At 52.3% G+C, this 18847-nt stretch overlaps 2 protein-coding genes across 11 annotated transcripts in view; both read left to right on the top strand.

Annotated features, from left to right (window-relative positions):
• The window catches only part of ATP6V0A1 (ATPase, H+ transporting, lysosomal V0 subunit a1), a 53306-nt gene extending 39430 nt beyond the window's left edge, over positions 1-13876 (top strand). For 4 of the 8 annotated variants that reach the window (XM_005875726.2, XM_005875723.2, XM_014547233.1 and 1 more), the window contains 5 exons: positions 1137-1244; positions 2190-2207; positions 6113-6230; positions 6541-6712; positions 12289-13876. In XM_005875726.2, the coding sequence (XP_005875788.1) occupies positions 1137-1244; positions 2190-2207; positions 6113-6230; positions 6541-6712; positions 12289-12382 (510 nt within the window). In that variant the 3' untranslated portion in view covers positions 12383-13876. The remainder of the gene's footprint in view (positions 1-1136; positions 1245-2189; positions 2208-6112; positions 6231-6540; positions 6713-12288) is intronic. The other 4 variants (XM_005875727.2, XM_005875725.2, XM_014547232.1 and 1 more) reach the window with 2 other exon arrangements.
• A 99-nt stretch (positions 13877-13975) lies between these two features.
• The window catches only part of NAGLU (N-acetylglucosaminidase, alpha), an 11285-nt gene continuing 6413 nt past the window's right edge, over positions 13976-18847 (top strand). The window contains exons 1-2 of one of the 3 annotated variants that reach the window (XM_005875721.2): positions 13976-14636; positions 16506-16656. In XM_005875721.2, the coding sequence (XP_005875783.1) occupies positions 14519-14636; positions 16506-16656 (269 nt within the window). In that variant the 5' untranslated portion in view covers positions 13976-14518. Of the gene's footprint in view, positions 14637-16505; positions 16657-18433; positions 18518-18847 lie in introns of those variants that run through there. The other 2 variants (XM_014547236.1, XM_014547235.1) reach the window with 2 other exon arrangements.

Genomic DNA, 18847 nt, shown 5'->3' with positions numbered 1-18847 from the left:
TCCAGACAGAAACCATAAGAAGTAGGCCTAGAGGCTGTTTCTTTTTTTAAAATATGTTTTTATTGGCTTTAGAGAGGGAGGAAGGGAGAGGGAAAGAGAAACATTGACCAGCTGCCTCCAGTACGCCCCCTACTGGGGATTGAGCCTGTAATCCGGGCATGTGCCCGGATTGGGAATCGAACCAGCGACCTTTTGGTGCATGGGACTAGGCTCAACCAACTGAGCAACACCGGCCAGGGCCAGGGGCTGTTTCTTCAGCTCCTTTCACTCTGTGGCAGGTTAGCACTAATTAATATCGGTCAGACTTAATCCCAGTTCTGCCTAGTTTTTGTAGCCACAGAGTCCTTTTGCCTCAATAAACCTAAGCTTTTCCAAAGCAGGTTGACGTAGAAATTCAGGTTCTGGAGACCCTACTGAAAACTATGCCTGGGAAGTGAGGAGAAGCCACACCCATCAGCATCTGCCCACATGCCCAGAAAGAGTTGTTTTCACTCCAGAGTCCTCCACGGAAGGAAAGGAGCCTCTTTCTTTTTGTAAACTCAGTATTCTCTAGCAGGAAGCTGACGTACATGAAGCTTCTTTCCCTTCCCTTTGTTCCGGGGCAGAGGCCCAGCACTAGCACATTTCTGGGAGAGGTGGCTGGAACTCTTGGGGCTCCTGTTGAAAGCTTATCAGACAGACCAGGTTACAATTGTCATGTCATTCCGTGCCCCTCCCTCTTACAAAGTCTACTCTTTAGTTCAGTTTCAAGAAAACTTAGGCCATTGAAAGCTTTGCAGATAGAGCTACACCTGCTGTGAGAGTCTGTTCGTATTAAGCTTTTCCATTCAAGCAGGATTCTTAATTAGCATTGACTGAGGCAAGGTTGGTGTCTCTGGGTGCAGCAGGCAGAACTGCATATTTCCTCCCATCAGGATGAGTTGGTAAATGCAGTTGGGGCTGGGGCTGGGGCGGTGGTGGCTGGGGTGGGAACAGTGGTTTGTTTTTACTTAGCTGTTTGACCAGCTGGTTTTGCTTTTGTTGTTAGAATATGTACTTTTCTGAGGTTTGTATGTACTAACCATCGCCCTTCCCCACCTCACAAAATGTCATATTAAAGCCCAGGCAAATTCTACTCTTTCTGTTCATGTGTGTAGGGAACTGTCAACTTTGGTGGGATCAGGGTGGGCAACGGACCGACAGAGGAGGATGCTGAGATTATTCAGCATGACCAGCTCTCCACCCATTCAGAAGATGCAGAAGAGGTAAGATCCAGTGGTGTGGGCTTCCTCTCCTTCCACTTTGGGTCAGCCCTAGTCTGTGTCCCTAAGTGGCTTCGCTCCAGTCTTCTCCTTGAAAAATGAAAATCTAATCCTAATGATCAGCCTGCCTTCTGGACCTCTCAGGGCACCTCAGCTTTTTCCGAGGGGCCCCCGTAAACTCCAGGTGTTGCCGGCAGAGCCCGCAGCAGTTTTTTCTGTTGTTCCACTTCTTAACTTCTGCGTTGCATGCCGATCTCCATTACCAACTGCTCTCCTGGGCACTGAGGCAGAGTCGGCCCCAGCTTCCCAGCTCTTATTACCAGGAACACAGCCCACGCAGGCAGCATCCGCATCCCTTGCGCCTTCCAAGGGTGCTTCCAGTTGGAACTGTAACCCCTGATGCTTTGGAAGTCCTGTCCCACCGAAGTGCTCTTGTTGCAGAGGTTTCATTTGAGCCTTTTAAAAATGCCTACTTTTTATAGGGAGCGTGAAAAATGTTAGGCTAAGCTAGACTTTTCCTGCACCACCACCTCCAAGCTCAGTTTTTTAAAACTCACAGTCTTTGCCTAACCACTCATAGCACAAAGCCTCTGACCTTTTGGATCTCATCCATTCATTGTATTCTTTTTAAAGCAAATAGGAGTTGAGGACCCCAGGTGACTGGACTTTTTAGTCTGACTGACCACTTTCACTATGTGTATGACCTTTTAAAAAAGAAATTGCAAGGGTAGGGGTGCCTTTTAAAAATATGTCTTACTGCTCTGAATCCTGCTAATGTTGCTTTCCTGTATGCTGAGGAGGCTGCCTCCGACATGTTAGACCCACTTAACATTACCCGTCCTCCCCACGAAGCAATGGTAGTCTTGTGTTCGTGACTTGACCTTGTGTGTGCGACTTGACCTTGTGTGTGCCACGGCTTCCCACTAAGTGTAACTTTGTGTTTTCAAGCCTACCGAGGATGAAGCGGTAAGAAACAAGCTGCTTTGCCTTCATGTTTATCTGGGGCTTGTCTTCCCGTCCTTGTGATCATTTTGCTGACCCTGCTGCATCCGGGGGCCACACATGACACCCGCGTACCCTGCATCTCACTGGCATTTCTAACCAGTCCGTGAATCTGTGTTCTGAAAAAGCTCATCTCCATTAACTGCATCTCATGTGGGTCACCTCTGTCTTTGTTTCATTGACTTCGCTGATCTAATACCTCTGAGAATGGCTTTGTAAGGAGCTACAAGTAATGTCTACATTGGCATTCTTGAAGTGACTCCCCTTGGGGGTTAAATCCCATTGGCTTCTGCCTGCCTCTCCTGTGATGTTATGTATGGTCGCTCTGCCACTGGGAGTAGCTGTTTCCTCCCTGGTCCTCTGAGTGCTTATGAGTAAAGCTTCCCCTTCCTCCCTGTCTGAGATGCAGCCAGCCTCTTCCTGCTGCCCTCATCAGCTTGATGATGCTTGAAGTGACAGTTGCTGGACCCTCGCCTTGGGGTCAGCTCTACCTCTGTGTGACCCAGGTGGGAAGTAGCGTTCAAAAGGAGGCTTTGCCTCTTAGATGTATCCCAGTAAAAAAACAACCCATCCGCGATATTAGCCACACACAGAGCATCATAACAGGGAATAGAAAGAAAGTTGGCGAAATGTTCAGGCTGCATCTGGAGAAGGCCTTCTAGCTCAGCAAGAATTCACTTAACAATATACAAGTTTGGAATCCGGTTTTTTAAAGGCCATGCTGCACTGTTTGCATCTTACCCCTAAATTTCTCTCTGAAATACTTAGACCCATAAACCCTTCCCTTCCCTGGCTCTCCTGGTCTCTGTAAGGGGGCAGCTGATAGGAATGGGAAAAATCGTTGCTGTTTTGTGTAAAAACACACAGTGCTCAGCCTTCCTAAAGGCTGAGAGGCTGCTGCATCCAGGACCTTCGTGTTCCTCTGGACCGCTCATCTGTGCAGTCTCTGGCTGGGCCGCCTGGAAGGGATGTGGGAGTGTGTTCCATGTTAGTGAGGAGCCCAGCCCCTCCCAGTAACATCTCCTCCGACAACACTGCTCTTCCTAAATGTCACACTAACTGAGCACCCAAATGCCATGGTCATTGCCAGAAAAGTCCTTATTTGTAGCCATGTCCCAGGGGAGTTGAACATTGAAACAAGATGGACTGTAATTCAGCTGCCCTAGTCTCTGGCCCCCCAGATCCCTAAGGGTTCTGGTTTTCATAGCTTCCTAAGTAGTCATAACACTTTTTCAAACACATACACAGTTTAGTTTGCTACAGACAGATTTAGATAACTGTCACAGTTATCTAAAGATTTCAAACAAAACAGAATTCTTAAAAAATGCAGCCTACTTCTCCTAGAACTTCCCCATATTGCTTGGCTGGGAAAACCTGTTTGCCGCATACAGGTCATTGCTCCAGCCCAGTGGGAGCAGCGGTCCCTCTCCCGGGAGGGGGCACTCAGTACAGTTGCAGACCAGGGCCAGGTCATGTGATTGTCTAGGAAGCCTTTAAAGACTGTAGCCATTCAGCAAGGGTCAGTGGCACCTCTCCCTACTGTGTCATCTCACCAGATGTGCTCATCCAACCCATCCATCCATCCATTCACCCTCCACGTGTCAAGCCTCTGTTCAATGCTACAGAAACTGAAAGAAGGAAAACACAGTCCTTGCCTTCAAGGAGCTCCCAAACAAATTGAGGGAACAGTCTGGGCAGTAGATGCTGTGATCATAGTGTGCCCAGGATGCTGTGGGAACACAGAAAGGGGGCACCTGAAAAACAGAGTGGGGGTGGGAAGAGGAGACCAGGAAAGGGCTCCCTAAGGAAATTATTGCTAAGCTTAGTCTCTGTGGAGGGAGAGGGAGATGCAGAACCATCAGTATGAATAGTTATCATAAAGACACAGAGGCCTGCCCTAACCGGTTTGGCTCAGTGGATAGAGCGTCGGCCTGCGGACTGAAGGGTCACAGGTTCGATTCCGGCCAAGGGCATGTACCTTGGTTGCGGGCACATCCCCAGTAGGAGGTGTGCAGGAGGCAGCTGATTGATGTTTCTAACTCTCTATCCCCTCTCCCTTCCTCTCTGTAAAAAATCAATAAAATATGTTAAAAAAAAAAAAAAAAGACACAGAGGCCTGCAAGCCCATCACGCTTAGGGATTAAACGGGTATTCAGCTTGGCTGAAGCTCAGAGTCAGGAGTTGGGGGACTCATGAGAGGTAAGAATAGAGGTTGGCAGAAATGAGCCACAGATTGTTTGGACAACAAGGGCCCATCAGAGGGTGGTGAAGCTGAAAGTGACACCACAAATGTGATTGCTGAAGTGGAGATGTTAGAGGACATACTGGATTGGGGAGGGGGCACAGTCTGGAGGCATGGGGACCAGCTAGTCTGCTGTGAGTCAGGAAAAAATTGGGAGGCCTGGGAGAAGCAAGCATTTTCAGCGGGAGTTAGAAAGGAAGGGACCAATAGAGACTAAGAATGGAAAAGCTACAGGTCCCAGTCCCTTAGCGAAGACTGGCAGTCAAGATTGATTGGCAGGTTTGGTTCCTGGGGGACGAGTAGTGACACCGTTAGACATGAGACATGGCCTGGAAGTACATCTTGGTGGGGTCAGCCCCCTCTCTCCCTGCCCTCATGTGTTTGCAGGGCAGTTCTGGTGTACTCTGGATGTGGAGTCATGTGTGTCCTGAAAGAAACTAGTGAAAAGTAGACTCTGACCAAGGGCAGGGCAGGCTGGGGAGTCCCTCTGCTCCTAGGGCTCTGGGCTGGGCTGTGGGGAGAGGCCCCCAGGATGGAATGACCTCCTGTTCTAGAGTAACTGTTGGTTTCTCCACCTGGGAGAGTGGGAGGCCACGCAATGCACCGGGTGCTTCCAGAGCATCTGTATTCTTCCCCCTGAAAATGCTTGCTTCTCCAGAGCTTGCAAAGTCCTACATGTGAACTCCTGGAAGCTTGTTCCAGCCCCACCCCTTTATTCTGGAAATGATTTTGGATGTTGAAGGAAAACGGAGAAAGGGAGTGTGATGAAAACAGAAACAAAAACCAAACGATATTCTATCTGGTCTTAATCAACTGTCCAAGTAGGAATTGGTAAAACTTTTTTTTTAAATAGGTTTTTATTGATTTCAGAGAGAGGAAGGGAGAGGGAGGGAGAGAGAGAGAAAAACATCAATGATGAGAGAGAATCATCCATCGGCTGCCTCCTGCAGGCCCCCTACTGCGGATCAAGCCCACAACCTGGGCATGTGCCCTGCCCCGGAATCGAACCATGACCTCCTAGTTCATGGGTCAACACTCAATCACTGAACCACACCAGCTGGGTGGAATTGGTAAAACTTTTGCTAAAATTTCCGTGTCATCTTTGCAGAAGTCACACAAAAAAAGGAGGTTGGTTATCTTGAGTGCAGTAGTTTGTTAAGCTAATTAAGTGAAGTGACTGGAGGTTTAGGGCCTGACAACTGAGAGCCGGGGGGCTTCCTGCTCCCCTGGCTTATTCACAGCGGTGTTCCCACTTGGGGACTTCACACACCAGCGGGTGGGAGTGGGCTAGGGAAGGTCCTTAAAGTCCGGAACGCCATTTTCTCCGAGCGCTCTCAACTTCACAGACACTCCACTTAAGCTCACAGGCTAGCCGGGAGAGAAAGACAGATGTGTTGAGAAGAATCTCATGAAGACATAGTTCATTAAAATGTAGTGTATTGAGGGAAATGGGGGTGTCCCAGTTGGGGACTAAGCCAGGCAGGATTTCAGGGGACGGCATAACTGAAGTCACCACTGGAGTTCAACACGGGGCTCCTGGCCCATGGAGTGCAAAGGACCATGTGGCACAGTCCAGACTCCACACATCCCCCCGCCTTACGTCTTCTCTCTGGCTTCCCCACCGCAGTTTGACTTTGGAGACACGATGGTGCACCAGGCCATCCACACCATCGAGTACTGCCTGGGCTGCATCTCCAACACCGCCTCGTACCTGCGGCTCTGGGCCCTCAGCCTCGCCCACGCACGTGAGTGTATTTCTCTCAGATCAAAAATGATGGCTTTCCCCTTCTCTGGGCACTCTCTCAGGTGGGCCTTAAAGAGAGTGGGAGTTACAATAAGTTTCTGGGATTATTCAGACTCCAGAGTCCAGAGAGAATGATGTCCAGATGGAAGGGTCAGCGCTTTCGCCAGGTTAGCAATGCACAGTGGTCCCACTCAGGTCATGGGAAGCCAGAATGCAAGGAGCACTCCAGGGGAGGGTGGCAGAGCAAAATGCAAGGCCCACAGCGCTGCTCACCGAATAAACCAGAGGTCGTGTCTCTCCCCTGTCCCCAGAGCTGTCGGAGGTGCTGTGGACCATGGTGATCCACATGGGCCTGAAGGTGAAGAGCTTGGCAGGAAGTCTGGCGCTGTTCTTCATCTTCATCGCCTTTGCCACCCTGACCGTGGCCATCCTCCTGATCATGGAGGGCCTCTCGGCCTTCCTCCACGCACTGCGGTTACACTGGTGAGGGGAGCGGCGGGGGGAGGCGATATGGGGACGTGTCCTTGGCTGCACCGAGGGCAGCTTTGCTCCTGTCCAACATCCAGAGCACTAGGAAGTGTCTGCTTTCACATCATTACACCCAGGACCTATCTTAGGAGTGAGCTCCCGGAAATGCCCCCCGATAAGCACAGCTCACTTTCAGAGCCTCCAGGGAGAATTCTCGGTGGGTGTTGTCAGGCGCCCTCTCCCTGCCTCTCACTCTGCAGTGGTCCTGATGGTAGCTTAAAAGATCTGCTGGGGTTTTATTTTTTGTTTGCTTGGGGTGTGTTTGCTCTGGCATAGAACTTTCTCCTGTGTGCAGAGCAACGAGAACAGCTCTGGAATAGGTTCTAAGCCCAGGAAGATGCTGGAGCACAGTGTACCCCAGTTTTGTCCCCTGGTTCTGGCCTTGTGCCAGCATCTTTGAGGAGGACCCCTGACAGCTCGTGGGGGGGGGGGGGCAGGGGGACGGTTTCCTGCTTCCCTAGCGTGTATGTCAGTGCACCGAAGAAGCAGCTTCAGAAGGGCAGGTTTGAGGTGGGTTTGTTTTCTTTGATGTAGTTTGTGGCTCTTCATGGCCCTGCATGGGGAGGGAGCTCAGCCTAGGGAGTGGGAGAGCTGGAGTCTGGCCTGGACTGTGACTCCGTGACCTCAAAGTAGGGTTGCCAGATTCAGCAAACATTACAGAACACCTGTCAAATTTGAATTTCAGATCAACAGTGAATAGTTGGGTGGGATTTTGTCTTATAGTGTAAGTATTTTCCAAATGTGCATGGGACATACTTACACTAAAACTGTGTAGCCTGTGCTACTTCTGGCTACCCTGCCCCTTTGAGTCTCCATTTCCTCCATTAGGATCTGATTCTCCCTTTTTGGGTCTCAAACCCCAGTGGCTCTGGAAGCTCTGGACCCTCTCTCCACAGCAACACCTCCCCCCATGTGAGCACACAGTTTTACCAGTTTAGGGGTCACAGATCCACTGACCGGACCTTAAGAACCCCTAGATGACATCATCTGTGGTGTTCATGACCTCACTGTCAGAGGGGGGCTTGGAATGTCTCTTTTCATCACTAATCCAAACCTGAAGAAAACCCAGAATCTGAACCTGAAACCTCTTCTCTTCCCACCCTTATCTTTGACTTTCCTCCTGGCTTTGTTGTAGTTGAGCCTCCTCAAGGATGCCACTGTTTGTTGTTCTAAATTGCAGAGGAGAAAAGTGAGGCGCGTAAGGGGAGATGGGCTGGGACTTACCTTCCCTCACCAGCTCCTTCGGAGGAGTCTGTCCTGCTGGTGGGTGCACATGCTTTCTCAGTGCACAGCTGAGAAGCACCAGGGCTTCCCTCCTGTCCCCCCCTCCCCCGCCCCCGCCCAGCTGCTGTTTACTGTGGAGCCAGGAGGTTAGGAGCTCCCCATGATTCAGACTGCGGGCCGCTCCCCTGTTCTTAGCTTATCAGCGTCCCCTCTCCCCAGCACACTTCCTCAGCCTCACGGTGTGAGGGAACGTCTGTGTAGCCAGCCGGTGGTGACTCACTTTTTCTTGCGCTCTTGGCTTCCTTCCTTTCCTACTAACTCCTCTGTCTCCTGAGCCCTGGCCTTGAGGGAACAGTTACCACCCCACCGTGATTCCCAGGTGGGGAGCCTGCTGCCTCCTCCCAGGCGGGATGGGGCCCCGCGGTGCTGGGCCAGCACTGTTAGTTAGAGCAGTGAGCAGGCGCACCACGACTCTAGTCGAGGAAGGTCGCCTGGGCTCGGGCCTGTCTCCAGAGTGAGCCCCCAGTTGGTGAAATTGTGTGTTATTGCCAGAGAGCTACTTCTTCCTCAGGCTCAGCGGTGGCCTTCGAGTGCCTCTGTCTCCCCACACAAATGAGCCCGAGGAAGTGACAGATGACAAGAGAGCAGGCTCCAGAATCACGCCTCCCTGGTCTAAAGTCCAGCTCTGCCCACACTGGCTGGCCGACCCCGAGGGAAGCACTTACCTCTCTGAACCTCCTTGTCTCTCATGCGGAGAGAGAGGATGAGGCTGCCAGGATTAAACGCGAAGGAATGTGCACACCAAGGGACTCACGGTGCCCTGGCACATCTAACCTGTTGTTCGGGTGCAGATCATGGCTGCCCTGCTTGAAAGTGGGGTGCCCTGTGGAAAGGGCACCTCCTTGTGGTAGCTTGTAAAGAAACTGCTTTTAGTCTGTTTAGAGAGAGGGGAGACCACTGGGTGGGAGGATAGGTGATACCATCTGAATGCCTCTCCGGTGTAGTTTGCAAGGAATAGGCTGGTCCACCACATTGCACTTGTGGGTTTGGTAGTGGAAATATTGGGCAGAAGAGAAAAAACAGCGAAAACTCTTGCGCAGCAACGTTTCAAATCCCATCTTACTGAAGGCCTGTTTGGAGCTCATCCCTGCCTAGGGAATGGAATTGGTGCAGGTGCACCCCCTCCTGGCCGAATGTGGATGTGCTTCCAGGATGCCTGGGCAGCAGTTGTGGGTTGTGGCCACTCCTGAGGGGGCAACAGCTGGTCCTGCTGAGAATGGTGCAGGGACACGGTTGCTGTTTTTTCTGGTGTCCAGCCTGGACGTCGTCATACCTGTCACTCTACCCCTGGTATTCAGCTGGGTTCCTGATTCTGATGCAAGGACTGCCCCATTAGACAAGCTCTGGGTCTCTTCCGTGGGGACAAGAAGAAAAGCACACGATTCGATAACAAATGTAAACCACTAGTCTGAGGTCCGTGCAGGGTCAGAAGGAGGTGGGTGACATTTGAAAACAACAGTGAGCAGGTTAATGTGCCAGCCTGCCAATTCCATCTCTGAGTCGTCTGTCCCTCTCTTTTCCCCCAACCCTATACAGTGGGTGGGCCTTCCTGTCACCCTAATTCGATGTCTTTTCTTTCTCAGGAAAGGCAAAGGTGGGATATGATTTGTTGTTAAAACTGTGGCCACCGAACTGCTTTTAGCAGAAAGACTGTTGCCCATGGCCTACCTTCTTCTCTAGCAGTATCCACCTGTGTGTAGGTGTGCACACTTGCACACTCGCTGACTGCTTGATGGCTAACGGGACGGGACTGGGACCAGTTTGTGGTGAGGGATACAGTGGTGCCACAGCAGGACACCTTGGGAGACCTGGGTGAATGGCTGGCTGCCCCAGAAGTAAGAGACCTGAAATGTGTCCCAGGCTGACATCACTGTCCGGACACTGGGACCATCAGACAGGCATGTGCTCCTGGCCCTGAGCTGCCCAGAGTGACAGTAAGGGCCAGAGCAGCAGCTGGGCCTAGAATCATCTTTCGGAAACTGCCTCCCCTCAGTCACACCCTGCCAGGAAAGGGAAGAGGCCCCGGAACCAGTCCCTTCGCTCACTCCAGGAAACAGGTTTCCTGTTACACAGCAGGAGCCGTCTCTCTCTGGATGCCCGGTTGTCCTCTGGGTCACAGGTGGCCTTTGCCAGGTGCTGAGCTGGAAGGGGTGATAGAGAAGCTCAGCCCACTGCCTGCCTGGGGCTTCCTCCCAACTGTGGGATTCTGAGGTGCGTTTTAGTGGCTTGGAGCATGGCTGGGCCTGGAGGCTCCTGAGCAGAGCCCCTAAGGAAGGAAGAACTCGCAGGGCGGCCCCTGGGGCCCCCTTGCACCCTCACACAGAGAACTTCATGTTTGTACTTTCTCAGGAAGCACACGTTTCCCTGGTTTACAGGGAGAGGAGGGTGGGGAGACCGACAGGGAAACTGCTTTCCAGCTCTGTGCCAGGAGGTTGGGTGAGCTCACTGAGAAGGAGGGTGAGGTCAGGCTAACCCAGAGGGGCCAGGATGTCTTTAAGTCACACAGAGGGGTGGCAAGAGAAGGGTGGTGACCCCACGGGTCTCTGAGAACGTCTCCCTTCACCCAGTTTGGAATTGGAATTGTTTGTGTGATTAGCCGGCCAGGAGGTCGGAATTCTGATCCCTCCTGGGCCTGGAGGGGACTTGCCCACTATCTGGCTACATATTCTTGAATGAAAATGGGACGAGTCCATCTCTTTTCAGTTGTCCAGCAATCCCTTGCCATGTGCAGACACAGCCCACCCAACATGAAGAATGCAGACCTGACAGCAGTGGGTGCCCAGCAGGAACCTAGCTCCCTCCCCGCCACCTTCCCCAGTAGCTGCAACAGGCAGAAGGGCTTCTCAGGAGTGTTAGGATGTGGGGCGGATCCAGTCCTGGTATGACTGACTTGAGTCCTGGATCCTGTTTTACCTGGGGCTTGGCCAGAGTCTGGGATGCTTGGGGACCTAGGCCCAGGCCCTGGAATGTGGGGCTGGGGGAGAGATGGCCTCACTGAACATTGTTCACCTCTTCTCTCCAGGTGTGGAGCTGAAAGCCCTGCAGTCACTGTCCCCAGCCAGCACCCCGAGGCTGAAGGGGCCTCTGAGGGCCTCTCAGTGCCACCTGCAGACAGTCCTCCTGGTTTACCTGCCCAGGCCACGCCCCACGCTTTCCTCTCTGCTGATTGCTCCCCTCTGGGTTTGGGGGAGGAGGAAGCCCTGTGTGTAAACTATTGCCTGCAGCCTGCCTCCCCCGCCTGTTCTTGCGCCGGTTCTGGTGCCCCCAGGGTCACTCAGCCCCAGTGGAAACTATTCCTCAGGGCAGCTCTCCTTGGCTTTTCTAGCCTCTGAATCATGCATTTTTCTGCCCATATTTGGTGCTGATTTGGTTGCTGGGCAGCCATCCAGGGCGAGTTTGCAGGGGGAAGCCCGGCCAAGTGCTCACAGGAGCGAGCTCCTCTTCCCCTCGAGTCCGTCCGATAGGGCCCCAGGGAGACGGGCCATCCAGGGCGAGTTTGCAGGGGGAAGCCCGGCCAAGTGCTCACAGGAGCGAGCTCCTCTTCCCCTCGAGTCCGTCCGATAGGGCCCCAGGGAGACGGGCAGGGATGGACGCCTGGACGCCGAGCTGCCTGGGAAGGGAGTTGAAGCTCTGTTTTTCCTTTCAGTCCCCAAGAGAAGAATTCTTTCTCAGATGTTTTTGTAGTTGGAGCATATTTTTGCCATGGCTTTGAGGAGACTTCCCCTCCTGACTTCCCCCCTTTCCTGAGAATTTCCTCCCCTAACTCAAAAGCCTTGAATGTTCACTCCCAAGCCTCCCTTCTCCTTCCTCCCCACAAGGGAACAATAAGCAAGAAAACAGTGGTGCTCGCAGGGTTCCCGGGGCTGAATTCACAGCCGCTTGGGGCTTCCCTCAGAGGTCGCTGTGAGCCCTGCCAGGCGACGGCTGTTTGGGGGGCTGTTTGGGGAGTTCAGAAACTTGTGCCGGCTGAACTTCTGCACATGGCCCTCTGCTCAGCAGGTCAGAGCAGGACTGAGGACACTGCTTGCTGAGGGCAGGCCCTGGGCTTCAGAGGCAGGGCTGTGTGCCCTGGGAGGAGGCCGAGTTCTGGGCTTGGGCTGGCAGAGGCAGCAGGAGGCAGAGCGGCTTTCCCACGCTCACCTAGGAGAGTAAGGCTTCGGGGAGCGTGGGTCGGGCATCTTTCTGGCCAGCTGTGAAATCCCAAAAAGTTTCTGTGGGATAATGACTTCCCTCTTCCTTTTCCCCAGGGTCGAGTTCCAGAATAAATTCTACAGCGGGACCGGTTTCAAGTTCCTACCCTTCTCCTTCGAGCACATCCTGGAAGGGAAGTTAGACGAGTGAGCCCGCATGGGGACGTGTGCCCACTGCCCTCCCCCACCCACTCCATGGTGATAGCTGTGCTCCTCTCGCGTGTTGGTTGTGATCCCTGGATTCGGGGGCATTTGTGTCATCCTTGCCACCCTCCCCCAGCTGCTTGTGAGATCCGGCCCTCCCTTGGGTCTCCTGCCTCCTCAGCTGTGCATATTGTAGTGTAGTGATCTAGAGAAGCTGGACTCTGGCTGTCACTCACACCACTGGGCACCAGCCTGCCCTCCATCTCCTCCGAGCCAGACCCTCCTCTCTGTCACCTGGTGGTGACTGTGTGCATTTCCATATGAGCCCAATGCCCAGGAGCACCTTCGCCATCCACACCCGGATTCTGAGTTTCTGCTCCTGCCATTCTAGTTACTGGTTGCAGTGGGGGTGCTCTTGGCACCCTTCCCTGGGGTTAGTAGGAGCAGATCCAGGAAGATGGTACTTATCTCCTCTGCCTCCCACCTCCGGTCTTCAGAGCATTTGTTAATCAGGAATCCAGCTGGGCCACACTATGCATGGCTTCTTGTCACCCCCAAGGGTCCCAAGGTACCCAACACCACCTCCCTAACCTCCACTCTATACTCAGACCTCTCCTCCTCCCTCCCAGAATCCCCTTCTTCCGCTCCCTCATTTGCATCCTGCATGATAGCACAGCTGGGAGAGACCCAAAACAGAGGGCCTGGCTAGCTGCTTCTCAGCCCATTCGAGGGCCCTGGCACTGACACGTCCTCTGGGCAGAGGGTTTAAATTGATGCTCTTCCTGGTGCAGACCAGGACCTTTCCCCTACCCCCAAATCATGACTCTTGAGTGAAGGACGGTGATCGTCAAGGCTGGTTCTCTGGCAGGCCAGCCTTGCTCTGCCACTAGTGCCCCTTCCCACTTCCACAGTGAGCCCAAGTGGGGGGAGTGAGGTCCTGGGCAGGGAGGGTCACTGTCATTTACCGTTTGCTGATTGGAGGCGACTGGCAGGGCTGCCAGGCATGTGGTTGTGAGAGCTGCACAGCCCTGCCTGTGAGCTGATGACGAGCACCCCCGAGGGGCCGGCTCCGCTGTCACCCCCACACCAGCTGTGATCTTCGGGCCTTTTAAGCATGTGTTGACGCAGCAGCCCTGGCTGCTTCAGCTAAATTGATCCAGTCACTTTCAGTGGCCGAGATAATCCCCTGAATTGGCCAGGCCCTTGCCCTCTTCCACCCTGACTTTCCTGAGGGAGCTGCTCAATTCAACCCTCCCAGGCGCGGCTGGCCTGGGTCGGGGCCACCTGCCCCAGCTGCCCCAGCCGCACCACGTGCTGGCCAGTGTGACCTGACCCAGACCTTGTGCAGAGCCCCTCCCCTGTGGTCCCCATGGTTTACATGATGTGATGATCTTTGTTCTGTTGACAGCAGGGCTTGAAGTAGAGTTCTCTGTGTAAGGAACCCTGCCCAAGGCCCTTCTGTTCAGACATTCCTGTGCTGAATAAAGTGTGTTTGAGTCTACAGAGGGAGGCTGGCTGTCTCTGTACCCACAGCCCCTGCTTCGCACACTCTCCCCCGCCCTCCTCCAGCATTTCTGCTTCTCTGATCAAAGGCCACAGCTACCGAGGCCCTGACCAGGCAGTAAGTTTGAAATTCTCACCTTATCTCAAGTTTCACAGGCACCTTCCCCCTCGCATGAGCCAAGGCAGCTTTGCAGGGCCACAACCCATGATGGGGAGGGGTCTTAGGAACCCGGCTTCGCCTCCCCTTCACACACTACACCCCCAAACAGCAGAGGCTCGTGGGGGTCTGGGCATCTGCCCTCTCCCTCTTTTCCAATTGTGCTCTTCGGGGCTCAGCAGCCTGGCTGTTTTGAGCCCTGATGCCCTTGGCCTTGGTGTAAATGGAGGCTCAGCATGTGGTTTGGAGCAGCTGGAGAATGTGAGGTGCTGAGGTAGGCAGGTGGCTGAAGAGCCTGCAGACTGTCCAGGCAGGCGGGGTGGGCAGGGAGGGCACCTCTCCCTCCTCACTGCCATGTAAGGCATCCACATTCTTTCCCAGGGCCCTCCCTCCCGGGGCCTCCGGAGCAGGGGCTGCTCAGGAATTCGAGCAGCAGGCTGACAACTGCGGCTCCGGGAGGGGCAGGAAACCCCTGTTCATTTCATGTTCCTGTCCCCCCAGCCTCAAACCCTCTCCTCCCTAACAGGCCAGCTGCCCTGGAATAGGCCCTGGGTGCAGCACCTCCACCCGTCTCTTCCGAAAGTCCAGAGTGGAAATTCAGGTAAATGAGCTCTTTTAGCCTCTGCTCTGTTACTGACTCAAAAAGGGAGGCCTAACTGAAATAGATATTTGGGTGCTGGCTGGGTAGCTCAATTGATTAGAGCATCATCCTGATACACTAAGGTTATGGGTTTGGTCCCAGATCAGGACACATACAAGAATCAATCAATGAATGCATCAATAAATGGAACAACAAATTGATGTTTCTCTCTCTTCCTCTCTCTAAAATCAACAAATAACTTTTTATAAATAAGTAAAATAGATATTTGGAATCAATGGAATAGAATTGAAATTGAGAGTCCAGAAATAAACCTTAATATTTATGGTCAATTGATTTTTTTTTTTTTTTTAGAATTTTTACTTTTTAATTTCAGAGAGGGAGGGATAGGGAGAGAAAGATAGAAACATCAATGATGAGAGAGAATCACTGATCAGCTGCCTCCTGCACGCCCCATACTGGGGATTGAGCCCGCAACCTGGGCACTTGCCCTTGACCAGAATCAAACCTGGGACTCTTCAGTCTGCAGGCCAACCCTCTATCCACTGAGCCAAACCAGGTAGGGCATCAATTGATTTTCAACAAAGGGGCCAAGAAAATCCAAAAGAACGGGGAAAGAAGTCTTTTCAACAAATAGTACTAGTACAACTGGGTATCCACATGTAAAAAAACAAATTTGGACCAGGACCCCACACTATGCACAAAAGTTAACTCAAAGTGAATCACGACCTAAATGTAAGAGTTAAAACTAAAACTCTTAAGAGGAAATCACGAGTCTTCATGCTGACCTTGGGCTAGGCAATGATTTTTAGATATGACAGCAAAAATAACAAATGATGAAGATAAGTTGGGCTTTAGGAAAATTAAAAAATGTTTTGGTTCAAAGGGAAAAATAAAGACATTCACACCAGGAGACAATGTCTGCAAATCATACAGTTGACCCTTGAATAATGTGTGTGAACTGCAGGGGTCCACTTATACTTGGGGGTTTTTTTGTTGTTGTTTTTTTTCAGTAAATATGCAGTCAGCCCTCTATGTCCCCAGGCTGAATGGCCAGTAAGCCCATGAAAAAATGCTCAACATAATTAGTCATTAGAGAAATGCAAATCAAAACCATGAGGAGATACCACCTCACATCCACTAAAAAGGTTTATAAAAACGTTAATGACAAGTGCCAGCAAGGATGTGGAGTAATTGGAACTCCTAGTCCCTGCTGGTAGGAATGTAAAATGGAAAGCAGTCTGGCAGTTCCTCAAAACGTTAAACAGAATATAAGACCCAGCAAGTTGACTTCTAGGTATCCACTGAAGAAAAATGAAAAGATGCGCACGCAGACTTGTACACAGTGTTCATAGTAGCATTTTTCATGGTAGCCCCCCAATGGAAACAACCCACATGTCCATCAGTTGGATAACAAAAGGCAGTCTATCCATATAATAGGTATTAATCTACAATAAAAAGGAATAAAGTACTGCTACTTGCAACACTATGAATGGACCTCAGAAACATGATGCTAAGAAACAGGACACAAGACCACATAATATGATTCCATTTCTGTGAAGTAGGCAAATCTATAGAGACAGAAAGCAGATGGGTAATTGCCTAGGACTGGCGGCTGGATGCATTTGGGGGCAGGATTAAAATAGGAGATCCCCTTCTCGTGGAATCCCTGGACCCCAGACATCTGCTGAGTGAGTCTGTGCTCTGTCCAGTGAATGCCCCTCATCTTGCGGTCCTAGAACCAGCATGGAAAGGGTGGCTTTGGGCCTGCTCAGTGCTATAAAGATGGGACAATTCCATCACCACCTTCAGGACCCACTCTCTGTCCGATTCATTGGGGACCTGGGTGGACTGTGCCTCTTTCTGTCCCAGGAGCCCTGGACAGAAGGGGCATTGGAGCTCCCCTCAGATCCAAGAGACCTGGCTGCCTTCCCAGCTCCCTGGCCTACCCAAGGCATGTCCTAGGCATTGGCTGCTCCCTGGTGGCCAGACAGGGAAGGACTCATTCCTCCTCGCTGGCAACGTGAGTGTGATCCTAGCTGGGCTGTGACAGGCAACTGGATTGGCTGGGCACTATTCTGGGGCACATAGACAGAGGGGCCAGGAACATAAGAGGACATGATGAGATGGAGAGAGGAGAGCCAGGCCTACTTGTTTCACACACATTAATTGAAAAAGTAAAGTCCTCCCACCCTCAGCATCCAAGTACTCCATGGGAGGCAACCACTGTATTCATAGCCTTAAAAAAAAGATGCACACAACCCTAGCAGGTTGCTCAGTGGTTAGAGCATTGGCCCACAAACTGAAGGGTTGCGGGTTCAATTCTGATTAAGGGCATATACCTCGGTTTCAGGCTTGTTCCTTGGCCCCAGTCGGGGACGTGTGGGAGGCAACCAATCTGTCTCTCTCATATCCACATTGATGTTTCTCTGCCCCCCCCCTCCCTTCCACTGTCTCTAAAAAAAAAACACAAACAAAAATTATTGGAAAATATATCCTCAGGTGAGGATTAACAACAACAAATAAATAAAAAATACCCACACAAATGCGAGTGTACTATATCCACTGGTTTGACCATTTGCAGAACATTCCAAATCATTAACACATCTTCCTCATTTTTCAGTAAATGCTTAATAGTTCGTTCATACTTTAATTTCTTCAATCAGCCCCCTCCTGTTGTCAAAGAGCTCCCAGCCTGACGGGGAAGATGAGAAAAGAGTGTGACATGCTTGGAGTCATCCCTGAAGCTCCTCCCCAGCATCTACGAACTCAGGCGTTAAATGTACTACCAACCCCTGGATGGTGTCCCCAACCTACTGCCCGCCCCCACCACCAGAGAATCCAGACCTCACAGAGAGCCCCAACTCCCCCCCCCACACACACGTGTTCCCTGAGATCCAGAAATGCCAGTCAAACAGGTCCAGGCAGGAGGAGAACCTGACAAGGCTCACCTGGAGAAAGGGGTGTTCAGAGGGAAAATGGGGTGCGAGTGAGGGATGCTGGAGAGGAGCAGAGAAGGGCTTTGGCGGAGGTGTTGCAGGCTGTAGCCCCCTGAGAGCACATCTCTCCGGCCGGTCTTGGGAGTGCTCCCTGAGAAAGGCTGAACCTTTTCACACCAGGAACTGAGTGAGCAGGGGCTGCACCTCCTGAGAGCTGCTCAGAGCCAGGAGCAAGGCAGGGCCTGCAGCTGTGTCTGGGGGCAGGGAGCCCGGGAGCCGGCAAGCCCACTGGACTCCCTTGTTCTTTTTCAGTCCAGACTCCAGACTCTCTGGATCGGCAATCCTCCTCTGCTCCCTTTCCTGTCCCTAAAGGCCTGACATTCTGGAAAAATCTACACCTGTCTACAAAAGGATTCAAAATCCTGTTAGAAACAGTTTTTCTAAAGAGCCCACCACAAAGCCCCCATCAACTCCTCCCTGCCAGAGAGGCAGCCTGAAAAGTAGAGGCACTTGGGCAATAGCGGCCAGAAGGCTGGTCTTGGGAGTTCCGGTTCTAGTCCCAGACCTGCTCTCCTACCGGTACTGGCCTTGTCTGAGTCATTTCCTTTCTCTGGCCCTCAGTTCCCCAATATGTAAAATGAAGACAACTCCTTAAGGATCCCAGAAGAGACCTCGGCATGTCCACCAGGCCCTGCCCCGCCGCCAGTCCACGCTCCATGGCCCACTGCCCCTCCAGCTTTGCGCACGCTCTGTTAATTCCTCAAATCTGCCCAGCTCTTCCATTATCCTTCGGGGATCTTCATATACACATTGTCTCTGCCTGGAGTGCTTCCCCTGTCTCTTCTGCTAGTCGATCCCAGTGAACTCGAACTAAACATCACTTCCTTTTGGAAGAAGCCTTAGGCTGGGCGCCCTTACATTTCTTCACACCATCACAGCTATAATGTAAGTCTTCCCTAAGTACTGCCCATGGTTTCTAGGTCCCCCGGAGAGGGGTGGCGTGCCTGGTACTAAACAAACTCCGCATATTTACTGGGTGTTTGGATGAACGGAAGGAAAGCGATTCGCGTGTGGAAGCGCGTGGGATCTGAAGACGCCCGTGAAGGATCGCGGGTCACACCGGCTCCAGGCTTCCGAGGTTGCCGGGGTCACGCGCGCCGGCACCACGAGCGGTCAGCAGACACCCTCGGGCGGTGTCTGGGACCCGGAAGCCGCTCTCCCGGCTGCCCGCGGTGTTTTGCTTTCGGTTCCACGTGACCTAAGACTCGCCGCGGA

Source organism: Myotis brandtii, unplaced genomic scaffold, assembly GCF_000412655.1.
Source record: "Myotis brandtii unplaced genomic scaffold, ASM41265v1 scaffold469, whole genome shotgun sequence".
NCBI classification, from domain to species: Eukaryota; Metazoa; Chordata; class Mammalia; order Chiroptera; family Vespertilionidae; genus Myotis; species Myotis brandtii.
The sequence above is the reverse complement of the archived record's forward strand: the minus strand, read 5'-3'. Positions and strand labels throughout refer to the sequence as shown.